Consider the following 13368-nt stretch of genomic DNA (forward strand, 5'->3'; position numbering starts at 1 on the left):
TTTTTTTTTTACACTTAATTTTATTGCTATCACATAGGGGGCTAACAAGGGGGCTAGCCTCCTATGTAATAGCAAATATGATGCGACAGGTCCCTAATGTCACCTATGGACCCCGAAGAAGCTGATGAAGCAGCAATCTGCTCACCAGGTTCTTCTCCTAGCTCTAGGAACCGGAGAATGTAAACAGTGACAACAGAAGTGGTGTAATGCACATCACTTCCGGGTCCAGTGATCTGAATACTTAAAGTGACATTAAAGGATATTGTTTTCCCTCCACCCAATGTTAGTGCAAGGACTTACCTTAAATCATGTCTCTTAATGCGATCATCTTCTTCCTTACTGTCGTTTTCCGATGTCCCTCCAGCGCTGGTGCTGGTCTCTGATCCAGCTCTGACTCCTCTGTCCTCCTCTCCTCGACTTACCTTGTGTCTCTCCTCGTCTCCCGGCCGAACATCTGAACTGCAAATGCGCTCACCCCAAGATCCTTTGCGGCCGTCTAAGACTCTTCAGATGTTCGGACGGGAACGCGCAGGGAGGACACGGGCACGTTTAAACCTGTTTGAAGAGGTTTTTAAAAAAAAGTTTTTGCATATATCTACTGCTTGCTAGCCTTAGATATATGCAAAAACACACTGAGGGTTTAATAACCCTTTCAGTACATGTAATATTTCAGTTTTTTCTTTTTAATAAATTCACAGACATTTCTAAAATTCTGTTTTCACATTGTCATTATGGGGTACTTAGTGTTGATTAATGAGAAAAATTAAACAACTGTAGTATCAGGCTGCAACAAACCAAGATTGAAAAAAGTGAAGGGGGTCTGAATACTTTCTGAATGCACTGTAGGTACCGCAACCAACAGCAACAACAATTGATTTTGTACTCACTATCAAATTATTTTCTTTAAAGTGAAACTGAACTAAGGAGTTAAATCTTAAAAATGCATTCAAGTACCTTAACTATTAACATAATAGCAAAATATTTGTTTATCACTCGGCTGTAGATCCTCAAATCATCTCTGAATTGGTGCTGACACTGTCCTTCCTTCGGGAGGGTGGTTACTTTTGTTCCCCGTGGTCTCTGTGTGTGTTATAAAGTAGCCACTGGTCTAAGCTCACTCCTGTGATGGACTACAATCTCACGTTTAGTTTACTAATTTGTATTGAGATTGTAGTCCATCACGGGAGTGAGCTTGGAGCGGTGGCTACTTTACAACATGCGCAGGGACCATGAGGAACAAAAGTAGCCACCCTCCAGAAGGAAGGACAATGTCAGCACCAATTCAGTGATGATTTGAGGATCTACAGCTGAATGACGCACACATAAGGTACATTTTTGCCAATTTGTCACTGTGAAATCCTTTTCTTGGAGTCCACTGAAGGACACAGAAAGTCATATACTTTCAGGTTATAATTCCAGGAAGATTTAACACTGGCAAAAAATTACGGTAAATAGACTTCCCATGTCCATCAATGGATAAGAAAGAAATACATGTTACACCTGCAGCCCTCAAAATTATAAAACTAATAGCAGGCAGTAACTATATAAGGGCTCACGCACACTGGACACATTGCCATGCATTATACAGTGATTAGCAATACAGGCAAAATGCATAAACATGTACTAAAATCCACTGCTTTCTATAACACTAACAATAAAACAAAAAAAAGGAAAAAGATTTTTGATAGGAACATTCACTCTTGAAGGACAACTAACCTGCCAGTCTGGGCTTCTGCTGTAACATGACAACCATTTTTAAAAAGAAATAATGAATAAACATTAGACGTTAGACATTAAAAACTATTATGAAAAATACAACAATACACTTGTGTTTTAAAGCATCTCACACCTACATTACACTAATTAAGATATTAAAATGTTTTGAAAGTACACAGGATAAAGTAGATAAGAAAGACAAGACAGAATACTAACCATTGACATTTATCACAGTCCGAACAACGTCCTGGTGACCTGAAAGGCGTTTAATTTGAAAAATATCCAATTTCTCCAATCCCGGGACCGTAGTGCCTATTTTAAAGATTACTAAAAGAGAAAAAAAAAGACAAAAGCTACAAACAGTAATGCCAGACATACATAAATATAATATTTCTAAACAAACTTACTTTGTAACTGGACACAAAACCAGAAATGCATTATTTTGTTTCTGTGGAATGGAGACGAGCTCTCTGTTCTATGTAAATGCAGGTACTTTATAAAAGGTTAAATTACATTTTGAGGACCCATTAAAATGAGGGCAGTGTGCTGATTCATGGATTAACATGCATAGTATTAAAGCAGCCAATTCATGTGAATGGGCTGCAAATGCATACTAACAGACCGAAAACCAGACCTGAAGCATATCTGGTCAGTGCACCACACAAAAGTGAGTTACCGAGTCTGGGGTGCATTGCAATGCAGATGAATCGGGAAGGTGCATTGGGGTGCCACCTTGCTTACACTGCTAAAAAGTCCTGCCAATAACTAGGCAGGAAAAGGTGCCTTCTATTACCTTTGAAACATGAGATGGGCTTTTTTGACTGACACATTGTTACTAAAACTCATCATACCAAGCTATAACTCCTCGAGCTAATCTCTCTGCCCGCACACCATCCTCCTAACTATTGATATTGCCGGAGAGGTTGATAAGGATTCTCTAATTGGGCAAGTGAAGCATGGCTAAAAAAATTAGGGAGGAGGGCTGAAAATTAGACCTCCCAACTTTACAAGAGATATGCAGTAGATCATTCAGTTTATTAGCCCACTTCCGCTATTATTATTGTCTGCCTTTAATGAGTCTCTGCCTCAGGATTCGAACTGTAGTATCAGAGAAAAGTATTATATCTTTTCGATAACAGTGTTGAGTTTTCCACATATTGTGTGCAGATATCAAGCAAAGAGACCAGCCAGTGCTTTAGGGGTGCATAGCGCTGCCAGTCTAAATATCACCCCCCACCTGCTTTCATGCCTCCTATGTCTGGAGCAGTATGAGGACACTACAGGATCAGCTATGGGCTTTTTCAGACATCAGATCCCAGAGAAAGTAACCAGCCCCTCACCACCCATTCCTACCCAATCTTCACAGCAGTCCAGGATACCTATGGCAAGCTAACAACATACAATGACATGGAGGTTTACCCGATGCTATGTCACCACTCAAGGGCCTTACACATGTTTTATCAGATAAGTAGTTTTTCATATATGCATTTCCACTTTGTATTCAGCAGTGTTCCGGTGTTTCAGCTCTAAATCATGCAAGGAAGGCCAGGTGTTACGCACTTTCTTGCTTATAATGGCAGAGAACATGAAACAAGAGATGGCCCTCAGCCACGGTCGGTGCTGCCACTAGGCAAACTAGGCAGCCGCCTAGAGCGCACTGCTGCCTATGATTTAATAATGTGGAACTTCGGTTCAGCGATCCAACATCCATGAGCTCCCTTGCCGGCTTCGGCCCTCTTGAATAGCCAGGCCAGGAGGATGCAGCTCCCATGCATGAGCACAGGCGTTCATTCATCCTGGCACCCAGCATATGCCAAATGTGTACACTGAGCTTTGAAGAGTGTATTTCCACATTTGCAGCCAAATTTGAGAATCCCCCTCTAACTGAATACCTAAAAATTATTTATACAAATGATATTTCTTACCTACTCAGTTGTTCTTTGGAGCAGGTCTATACACTATAGGCTGCTTCTGTTGTTCAGAATAATTTGCAATATGCTTATTTAGGGATACTTGAAGGGATACATTGGATTAGAAGTGTGTTACAATGCAGATTCCAAACCTTGACATCTTTAACCCTTTAACTATCAACTGATAATGAAGATCTGCCAGAACAGTGCCAGCAAGGGTAATTATAGTAACTATAACTCCCTAGCCCCCTCCTCAACATTAAACAGAAGAGAGGAAGAAGACTCTTTTCTTAAACTTTAAGAAAAGAGCAAGAAGAAATTTAAGCAGCAATTTTAAAATATTTTTTGAAGTTATGCTACGTCAATGGGAATACATAACAAATTTAAATGAGATGACATCACAATTTGGCAGCAAAAGGTGGAAATCCACTTTAATTCCACTTCTGCATTAGGTTTAGTGCTCCATTAACCCTTTCGCTGCCAAGGACGTATGGCATACGGACCTACAAAAGTGCTTCCAGCTGGCCAGGTCAGTATGCCATAAAAAAAGCACAACCCCTCCTCCCCCCACATAACACACACATATTGTGGTGCACACCATGCACATGCGCTGCAGTGCGTTGTTAGAACGCATCGCAGTGCATGATCTTTTTTATTTATTTTTTTTCTTTAAAAAAAAACATTAAATTAACTGTGGCAGCGCATGGCAAAGCTTTGTGACTCATTGCCATGCGTTGTGATACCTTGTGTTGCAATTAAATATACACCTGTATCATTTTATCACAACACAAACACCAAAACAATTTTTTACATAAGTCGATTATTTACAGTTTTGCATACCTTCATTTTTTTACCTTTTCGCAAAAAGGCGCAATTACAAATTTGCTAATATTTGTTATTTATTAACTCAATACAGTTTTATCTTTTAGATTTAGTCAAAAAATATTTTTTTTTGTGCACGGATACTGATTTTGGTGTGTTTTAACAATTGAATTGTGTATTTTTATCGGTTTAATATTAATTTGAGAAACATTTGCGCAATTATCGCAGGGCCTACAAATTTAGTATCACCATCTTTTTATTCTACCGGGCCTGCGCTTTCAGAAAATATATGGTTTGGGGGGTCTTTTACAAACGCTAGCAACGCAGCAGTTGAAAATCAAATCAATAGGAAAAAATTGCAGAAAATTCAAAAATGGCTTGGCCAGCTGATTTGAAAAATGTTCCGGAGGGCTTGGCAGCGAAAGGGTTAATCACAAACCTGAAAGTTACTTTGTGTCAAAAGAAAAAAGAAAAAAAAACTCACTCAAATCTTTTCCAACTGCGGCTGCCACACAATGCTTGGGAAGTTCAATCAACGCTACAATACCTTAGAAGACAGAAAAAATTAAGTGATAAGCTTTTGGGATTTAAGTAAACATTATTCCTTCTTGCCACTGCAAACTACAAGTCTGTTTATCCATGTGCAAAGGTGAAAGGCAAACTCCAAAGTGAGTAAATCACTTCTGCCCTCCCTGTACATATCATAGGGTTATGGCTATGGATGCACTGATATATCGGCCGCCGAAACATATCGGCCGCAAATGGCACTTTTTGGATAATGCAGAAAGTTGCATTTTCTGGCTGATACAGCGGTGCATCCGTGATTTCCCTCCTCCCCGCTGTGCGCTGCTCTGTATCCCAGTGAGGAGGAGAGAAACTGTCACAGGTGGCCGAGCGCTGCGGGAGGAGAGCGCTGTGAGCGGCCGGCGTCTCTCCTCCCCGCAACGCTCAGCCTCCTGTCACAGATCGGAAGAGCGGTGTGTGGGCGGAGACAGCATGCAGTACGGTCACAGGAGGCTGAGCTCTCCTCCCCACACCGCTGGCTCAGCCTCCTGTGACAGCGGTCAGGAAGGAAAGCAGTACAAACACTTAGTGATCAGTGATCGCTGAGTGTTTGTAAATAATTGAGGACATAATATGTTGACTATATCCCCAATTATGAATGAATGGGAAGTGATCTACATCACCTCCTGTTCATTCATAGTTGTGGTTATAGTAAACATACTCTGTTCTCATGTTATCAATGAACAGGAACACTCAGAGGATTCCTGTTCATTTATAACAGGGGCTGCAGAAAAAGAGATTGAGGACTGTGTCCTCAATCTCTTTTTCTATTTTAAAAGGGAAATATCAGGGGTCTATTTCCCCGAAGCACATAAAAGTAAAGTAAAAAATATTTAATAAAAAATGAATAAATAAAAATATATATGAAAAAAAATAAAATGTATAACAAATAAAAATAAAATATTTGAAAAAGTTACAATAAAAAACATTTTCGGTTCGGCCTGACATTTTTTTTATTTTGGTTTAGTTTCGGTTTTGACATTTTCATTTTGGTGCACCTATAGTTATGGCCCCTAAGTACTTATCTTATATGTCATCCCAGTATCGGTCTCTGGTTTCAGAATTTGAACTTAAACTGTAACTCAAGCTAAACCTTTTATTTTTTGCTAGAGTATAGAAAGGTAAACACTTCTTGCTTTGAGGAAGCTGGTTGGGGAGATCTCCTTTCACTTCCTGCCCTGGTGACAAAACTGTAACCAAGACAAGATATAAAAGAGAATCCCCAAGAGAAATACAGACAGCAATGAAAAGCTGAGGAAGTTCTAGCATTTCTGTACTTTACTAAAAATAAAAACAAAAATGATTTTATTATTACCTGTATCACCAGACAGGAAGTGAAGGGAAATCTCCCCAGCAGTGGCAGAGAAAGCTGTGAACACGTTTTAAACCCTCCCCAATGTATCCAAAACTGAAAAACCATTTTGGCTGGAGATACACCTAAATTGCATCTGTCTGGGTATGGCCAACAATTGATCCTGTTACACAAGCCACAGCGACTAGCTGCATCCAGAACACAGTAAAGCCTTGTGATCCTATTCAGATTTTGGTGATGTTCTGATCTAATGAAAGCCCAACTCCATGGACACATCTAAATGTATCAGTCAGTGTATTGGCAATATTGTACCTTTTTCCTCTGTGCCTTCCGACAAATCATATTCCCTATACATACAGTGATATCCTATGTGAGGTAAACATGTCAGCGTGAATAGTCTGGAGGGTGGGAAAATTAGAGTTCAGTGGAAAATCAGTACACCACTCCAGTACACCACTCCACTTACACCTCCGACTGCCATTCCGTCCAAAGACAGGACACAGTGACCACGAATAATGGGACAAGTAGTCGTATAACACAGGAGAAAATGGCAGGATGCTGCTACACAGACCCTTCTCAAGGCATCCGATTATAACTTAGCGGAGGCTGAATGATGACATCACAGGTAGTAAAATATTACTTATCTCTTCTCTGAAGCTGGTAAGTACAAAGATTTACATGCGTTGGATTTGTGGGCAGGCATAAGTACTACATGAGATAAGCCACTAATCCTGGAGTTGGGCTTTAAAATTTTTTTCAATAAATACTAAAATAAAATACAGACATATGTAAGCAGTTATTCATAAAAATTTTATTATTATATTATTCATAATAATTTTATTATTTCTTGTAAGGCTTGGCAAAACAATGACATATTTACAAAATGTTTTATTATATTTACTAATATTTTACTTGCACATACAAATACCTCTAGTTACCTGCACTTCAAACCTGCAGCACGATAATTTACTGACTTTAATACTTTCCAAGTCCCTAACCTAGAACACACATGCAAGTCAAGAGTTTAGACCTCACTTTAACTTCGTATTCATTCAGCATCATGGAATTGAGAGTACTGAAGTCAGAAGACCATTATGACAGCCAGGCAATTAGAGCTTTTTCAGAAGGTGATCAAAAATAGAAGAATCCTGACTTCTCTCAGTGCAGCTTTCCTTTAAGATAATGCTGCACAGTTTCTTATGCTTAGCACATCTGCTTTGCAGTACTAGGATCCTCAGTTGGAATCTCTTACGCTATCTGCATGAAGTTGTCATGTTCTCTCTGTTCTTGCGTGGGTTTCCTCCGGATAAAATGGTTTCCTCCCACATTCCAAAAGGTTGGTAGGGTAATTTGCTCCTGTCTAAATTGTCCCTAGTAAGTGTGTACATGTATGTGTGCATGCATGTGAAATAGGGACCTTAGGTTCTCGAGGGCAGAGACTGATGTGAATAAATAGCGAAGCACTGTGCACATTCTCGGGGTTATATAAATACCTGTAATAATAAATAAATAAATAAAAAGCATGGCAGATGTTAACAACACCTTTGCTTTACTAACCTCCGTCAGAAAAGAATCCTGCCTCACCCAAAAGGTTGAAATTGCGATTCCACACCCGGAACTCAGAGCCACCAGAAAGCCACACATCCAAGCTTTGCACAATTAGCAAGGCCTGTATTATAAATGATAGGAGGGTATGAATATTGCTTTTATAAACAAAGTATAACATTTTATTACACAGTACAATATCTACCACCAACTGTATCTCTAATGGGAATGTGAGAACTGACCGCTGCTGACCTACCCTAAGGGTCGGTATACACCACAAACTCTGCGTTCCAGTGAGTTCGGCCTCTTGAACGCATGGCGGCGGGCTCCCTGCAAGCACTATTGTTGCAGAGCGCACTGAACCGGAACGCAAGCACTAGTTCAGGGTGCGGGCGATCACACTGTGGGCAGGGGGCGTGGCTGCGGTACCATTGACTTCAATGCACCGCCACAACCCCTACAGCCCCTGAACACAGGGAGCCGGCCGGCTTGCGTTCCAGTGTGTTCCAGAGGCTGAACGCACTGGAATGCGGAGTTTGTGGTGTGAACCGGCCCTAAACATGACAAAGGCCTCCTACTATTCAACCCAATCATACTCAGCTGCTAATACACCTCTTCCGAATACCATAAAAACAGTTGAGAACTCAGGCTCACTTATTGCTCTACAGAACCCCCAATATCTTAAAATAGCCAAGCCAAGGGAGGGATTTCTTTTCCATGGATAATGTCAATGTGCAACATGGATGCCTAAATCCCAACTATCAGCAGTTCTCATCTTTGAGTGTTAGATATAACAGGCATGGAGTGGATGTTAGGAGCACAAAGGCATAAGTGGTGACACCAAAAGTACTTCAAGGTCTGCAATATTTATAGGGTGTCCTGAAGTTGATAAAAATGACTGGGAACAAGGAAGGGAAACCTCACAGACAAGAAAAAACAGAGGGACTGGGAAAATATAACATAATGATAGGATATACTCAGTTTTCCTGGAGCAAAAATGTACCAGAAGCACTATCTGAAGATGGAATCCGGTATTGCATCTTTTCCATTGATATAGATTACGATTTGGATAGCAAATTGCGCTCCTTGTGAGACACTTCTGTATACCAACTTCTGTATGATTGTTAGTCCCTTTCACAATACTGTATTTTTGGAGATGCCAGAAACGTTCATTAATGTTAATATAAACTTTAATACTTTAATAAAAATATTGCAACAGAAATAGATATAAATTCCATCTATAATGCAATTAAATCTAAATAGGTGGGTCTTTGCTCTACGCAACAGTTTACTCAAGAGTTTAGATATTTCTTACAGGTGAAACTCGAATAATTAGAATATCGTGCAAAAGTTCATTTATTTCACTAAATTAAAGATGAGAGACATGAGACCGAACAATGCAGAAGAGCTGAAGGCCGCTATTGGAGCATCCTGGTCTTCCATAACACCTCAGCAGTGCCACAGGCTGAAGTTTCACCTGTATATATTGAATGAAGAGGTAAAAATCAAACTGAAAAATGTTAAGCTACTGAAACTTTTTTAAAGTGATTTACCAAGGAAAGAAGGTTTTGGTGCAAAGCGAAGATGTCAACTATTGTGGATAAATGTATAAACTGGAGATATTGATATAAGGAACTTGAAAGATGATTCAACCCACCAACACTCCATCGAAACCACAGCGGCTGGCAGAAGTATCCTAACTCACCAAGACACTTTTATCTGAAAAAGATCGGCCGCACAAAGACCAGGGTAAGTGTTGTCCAAGATACAGTATATTAAAACGACTCCAAGCAAATTCCAAAAAGACGGATCCAAAAGAGTAGATCAGCAGTAGAGTGATCAGCATGCACATCACCAGGAGTGTCTCCCACACCACGCGTACCCTGGTCTTTGTTGCGGCTGATCTTTTAGAGATTGATTTGGGAAGTGAGAGGCACACTACAGCCTGTACCCAGGGTGTGAATTTACTGAAGCCAAGGTTGAAATAGAGCGGTGACTCCTTGGAGCTCTTTCAACATTCACCAGGACACTTTGTTTAAATATTCTAATAGAAAGCATTTTGAACTTACCTTTACAGTAGAATGGAAATTTGAAGCTTTTTGCCACTGCAGTCCACTTTCACAATCCCAAGCCTGACTTGAGCTATTAAGGAATGTATGCGAGGACAATTATGTGACATGATTATTTCACATGATATTTTTTTTAAATGATTAAAAAACGCATGGCCAGAGACATACAAATACTCAAGTCTTTTTCTAGTTTTATGGTGCAGGAAAAATTAAACAAATTAATGTGAATAGAGCACGTGGGCCTGTCTTCTCAAAGAGCTGAGCTCAGTTACTGCTATATATATTGTTTGTCATTTTTAGAGACTTCTTCTTTAAGGAGAATCTGTAGGGGTTCAATATATAATATCTTTATTTATTATGATCAGGACCTAAAAAAAGATTGCAAAAATGGAAAACAAATTCGGAATTATTTTGACAGAGGGCATAAAATATAAACTACACCAATGACAACATTTATCCTGGGTTCTAGTGTTGCAGTGGTGCTACGCAGCTATTCTTGGATTCTCCATCTATAACCAGTAACGTGCCAGCCCTGGGGCAGGGGCAGGAGCAAGGCAGTGAGACCACTGCTACTACCACTGCCTTGCATATAACCAGGCTGCACACATCTCATGGCTGTCGTGATAAATGGTTGGGAGACTAGGGGGTTTGGAAGACCCAATAGGTGACAAAAATCAGTGTCAAACTCCTACATTTTAATAATTCATATTGGAAGGTTTTGAAGCTTTTCTGGTTTTATTCCTGTATAATGCTATATTTAATTAAAGCTGAATTCCAGCCTTGAATTAAGTATTGCAGTCGTACAGACTACTCTCTGAAATTGATTAATTTATTTAGCTGCACATTGTAAACTTCTCACAGTCTTATTCATTGCATTTCAGCTCTTTCAATCGTGGAGTTTCAGCATCACATGTGGGAGTATGTTACACAGGGCAGTCTTCATGCAAGTGCGCCTGCATAGGAACACCCACCATTCCAGACTGACACCTACCCATCAAGGCATTTTGATATTTGCATAACTCCTCCCAAGAGTCAACTCACTGGTAGCATAAGAGCTGAGTGCTCTAGAGAAGAGTATGAGCAGTACTGGGGCAGGGTGCTATGATAATTTTAAGAAGCTATGTACAGCACCCTGTCGCCCCTCCCACTAGCCATGATCTGCCTGCATTGCATAGAGTAGCACAGAGACCCATTGATGATGTCACTGGGTCTAAAATATGGTATGTATTGAAAACAGAAAGGTTTTGAATGAATGTTGATGAAAGAGGGAAAGTCGAACTAGGAAAGACAAAATACAAAGCAGATTAAATAGCTTTAAGGATACAATTACAGTCTTATCAGACGATGCAGTAAGTATCAGGTCAGTCTTCATGTGATACGATTCACTGGTTGGAAATACAGCTATAGCTGTAATCTTCTGAGTGTGCCCGTGGAACTCATAGAGAACTTCTCCAGTCTGAAAAGTAGTAGTAATATTGGGTAGCATTATAGGGCAACTGATATGTACCAAATAAAATACTAAAACACACACAGATACACTAAAATTAATTACGTTTTGCTCAAAGTAAACAAATTAAAGGGAATTGCTGAAAGGGGTATTTATTTATATGTATTACTACACAAAACTTGGCATTGGGTATGTACAGTACACACAGATCCTTTTCCCAATTGTTTAGGTATATTGCTCAGGATTTACTGAGGCAGACACTATCTACATGATGAGGATCTAGAGCAGCCAGCGCAATATATGACAGCTGACTTGTTACTGCATTTTGCACACTGTTTACTTATGACATTACATTGTCTCATTTCAATAGCATAATTCACATAGGTTCGAGCACAATCCGAAATCAAGCACTTCATCAAACAAATTTACACTATAGGGCCAAACATATGTGAACATCTGATCGCCACACCTACTTGAACTTGTTGAACATCCCAATCCAAAAAATATTGACAATATGGAGTTGCCCCCACCCCATTTGTGACTGTACAGTAACAGCTTCAACACTTTTGGCAAGGCGTTTCACAAGATAAAAGGTAAATTGTTGTAATGTGTGCGAATTTATGCCCATTTAGGTAAAAGAGCATTTGTGAAGTCTAGAACTGATGCTGGACGAGATGACCTGGCTCACAGTTGGCATTCCAATTCATCCCAAGGGTGTTCAATAGGGTTGAGGCCAACATTCTGTATAGGTCACTCAGGTTTCTTCACATCAAACTCGTCAAACCATGTTTTTATGTACCTAATTTTGTGCACGGGGAACAGTCCTACTGAAACAGAAAAAGTGCCCTACCCAAATTGTTGCCCCAAGGATGGAAGCACACAATTGTCTTAGATGGTCTTGTATGCTGTATCATTTACCCCATAGGCTGGAGGGGTGTCCACATACTTTGGTAAAAAACGGTAGTTGTGGTGATTAGGTGTCCACAAAATTTTGGCCATATAGTGCAATTATTTGGGCTAACCGACCATGGCATTCAACATTCTGTACACTATTGGTAATAATTGAAAAGCCATTCTGCTTATCTACATGGTATATTGTTGAAATTCAAGTGAAAATAAACTCAGGCGTTAAACCTTAAACATGTATTCAAGTACCCAAAATATTCACAATAATGTATCTTATTTGTGTGTCGCTCAGCTGTAGATCCTCAAATCATCTCTGAATTGGTGCTGACACTGTCCTTCCTTCTGGGGGGTGGCTACTTTTGTTCCCATGGTCCCTGTGTGTGTTGTAAAGTAGTCATCGCTCCAAGCTCGCTCCTGTGATAGACTACAATCTCACTACAAATTAGTAAACTAAACGTGAGATTGCAGTCTATCACGGGAGCGAGGTTGGAGTACAGAAGTAACCACCCTCCAAAAGGAAGGACAGTGTCGGCACCAATTCAGAGATGATTTGAGGATCTACAGCCGAGTGATACACAAATCAGTTACATTTTTGTTAATAGTTAAGGTACATGAATGCAATTTTAAGATTTAAAGGAGAACTATGAGGTGAGTGACTCAACCTCATAGTTGGAGCCAACGTGCGACATTGAAACTGTCTATTGATTGGGAAGTGAGCGATCACATACCATAGCTCGCTTACTTCCCCATCATCTCACTGCAGAGAGCGGTGACGGTCAGTCACTGCTCCCCGCAGGGATTCCCCCCCCTCCCCTCTCGGATCCTCCAGTGCTGACTGGAGGAATGGACAGGGGAGGGGGCAGCAAAGCTGGCTCTGCCTCTAGATAGGCAGAGCCAGCTGTCAATCAGCCAGCTGGGTGGATCTCAACAGTATTGTCGGGATCCGTCCTGGCTGCAGCGCTCTCAGTATATAGTGGGCAATAGTAGCACAGCACTAAGAAACCTCACAGTAGGAGATGCATGGATGTTCAATAAATGAATAAACAAATGAAAAATGAATGAAAAAAAAAATTATAT

General features: G+C 40.2%; 1 protein-coding gene across 1 annotated transcript in view; it reads right to left on the bottom strand.

The window, feature by feature from the left end:
• WDR41 (WD repeat domain 41) overlaps positions 1-13368 on the bottom strand; it is a 30766-nt gene that overhangs the window by 5178 nt on the left and 12220 nt on the right. Inside the window, exons 4-8 of the mRNA XM_018557274.1 lie at positions 11263-11394; positions 9939-10001; positions 7882-7993; positions 4933-4995; positions 1933-2043 (exon numbers count right to left, since the gene is read on the bottom strand). Of these exons, the coding sequence (XP_018412776.1) occupies positions 1933-2043; positions 4933-4995; positions 7882-7993; positions 9939-10001; positions 11263-11394 (481 nt within the window). The remainder of the gene's footprint in view (positions 1-1932; positions 2044-4932; positions 4996-7881; positions 7994-9938; positions 10002-11262; positions 11395-13368) is intronic.

Source organism: Nanorana parkeri, unplaced genomic scaffold (genome assembly GCF_000935625.1).
Source record: "Nanorana parkeri isolate BGI_ZX_2015 unplaced genomic scaffold, ASM93562v1 scaffold277, whole genome shotgun sequence".
In the NCBI taxonomy this organism is placed as follows: domain Eukaryota; kingdom Metazoa; phylum Chordata; class Amphibia; order Anura; family Dicroglossidae; genus Nanorana; species Nanorana parkeri.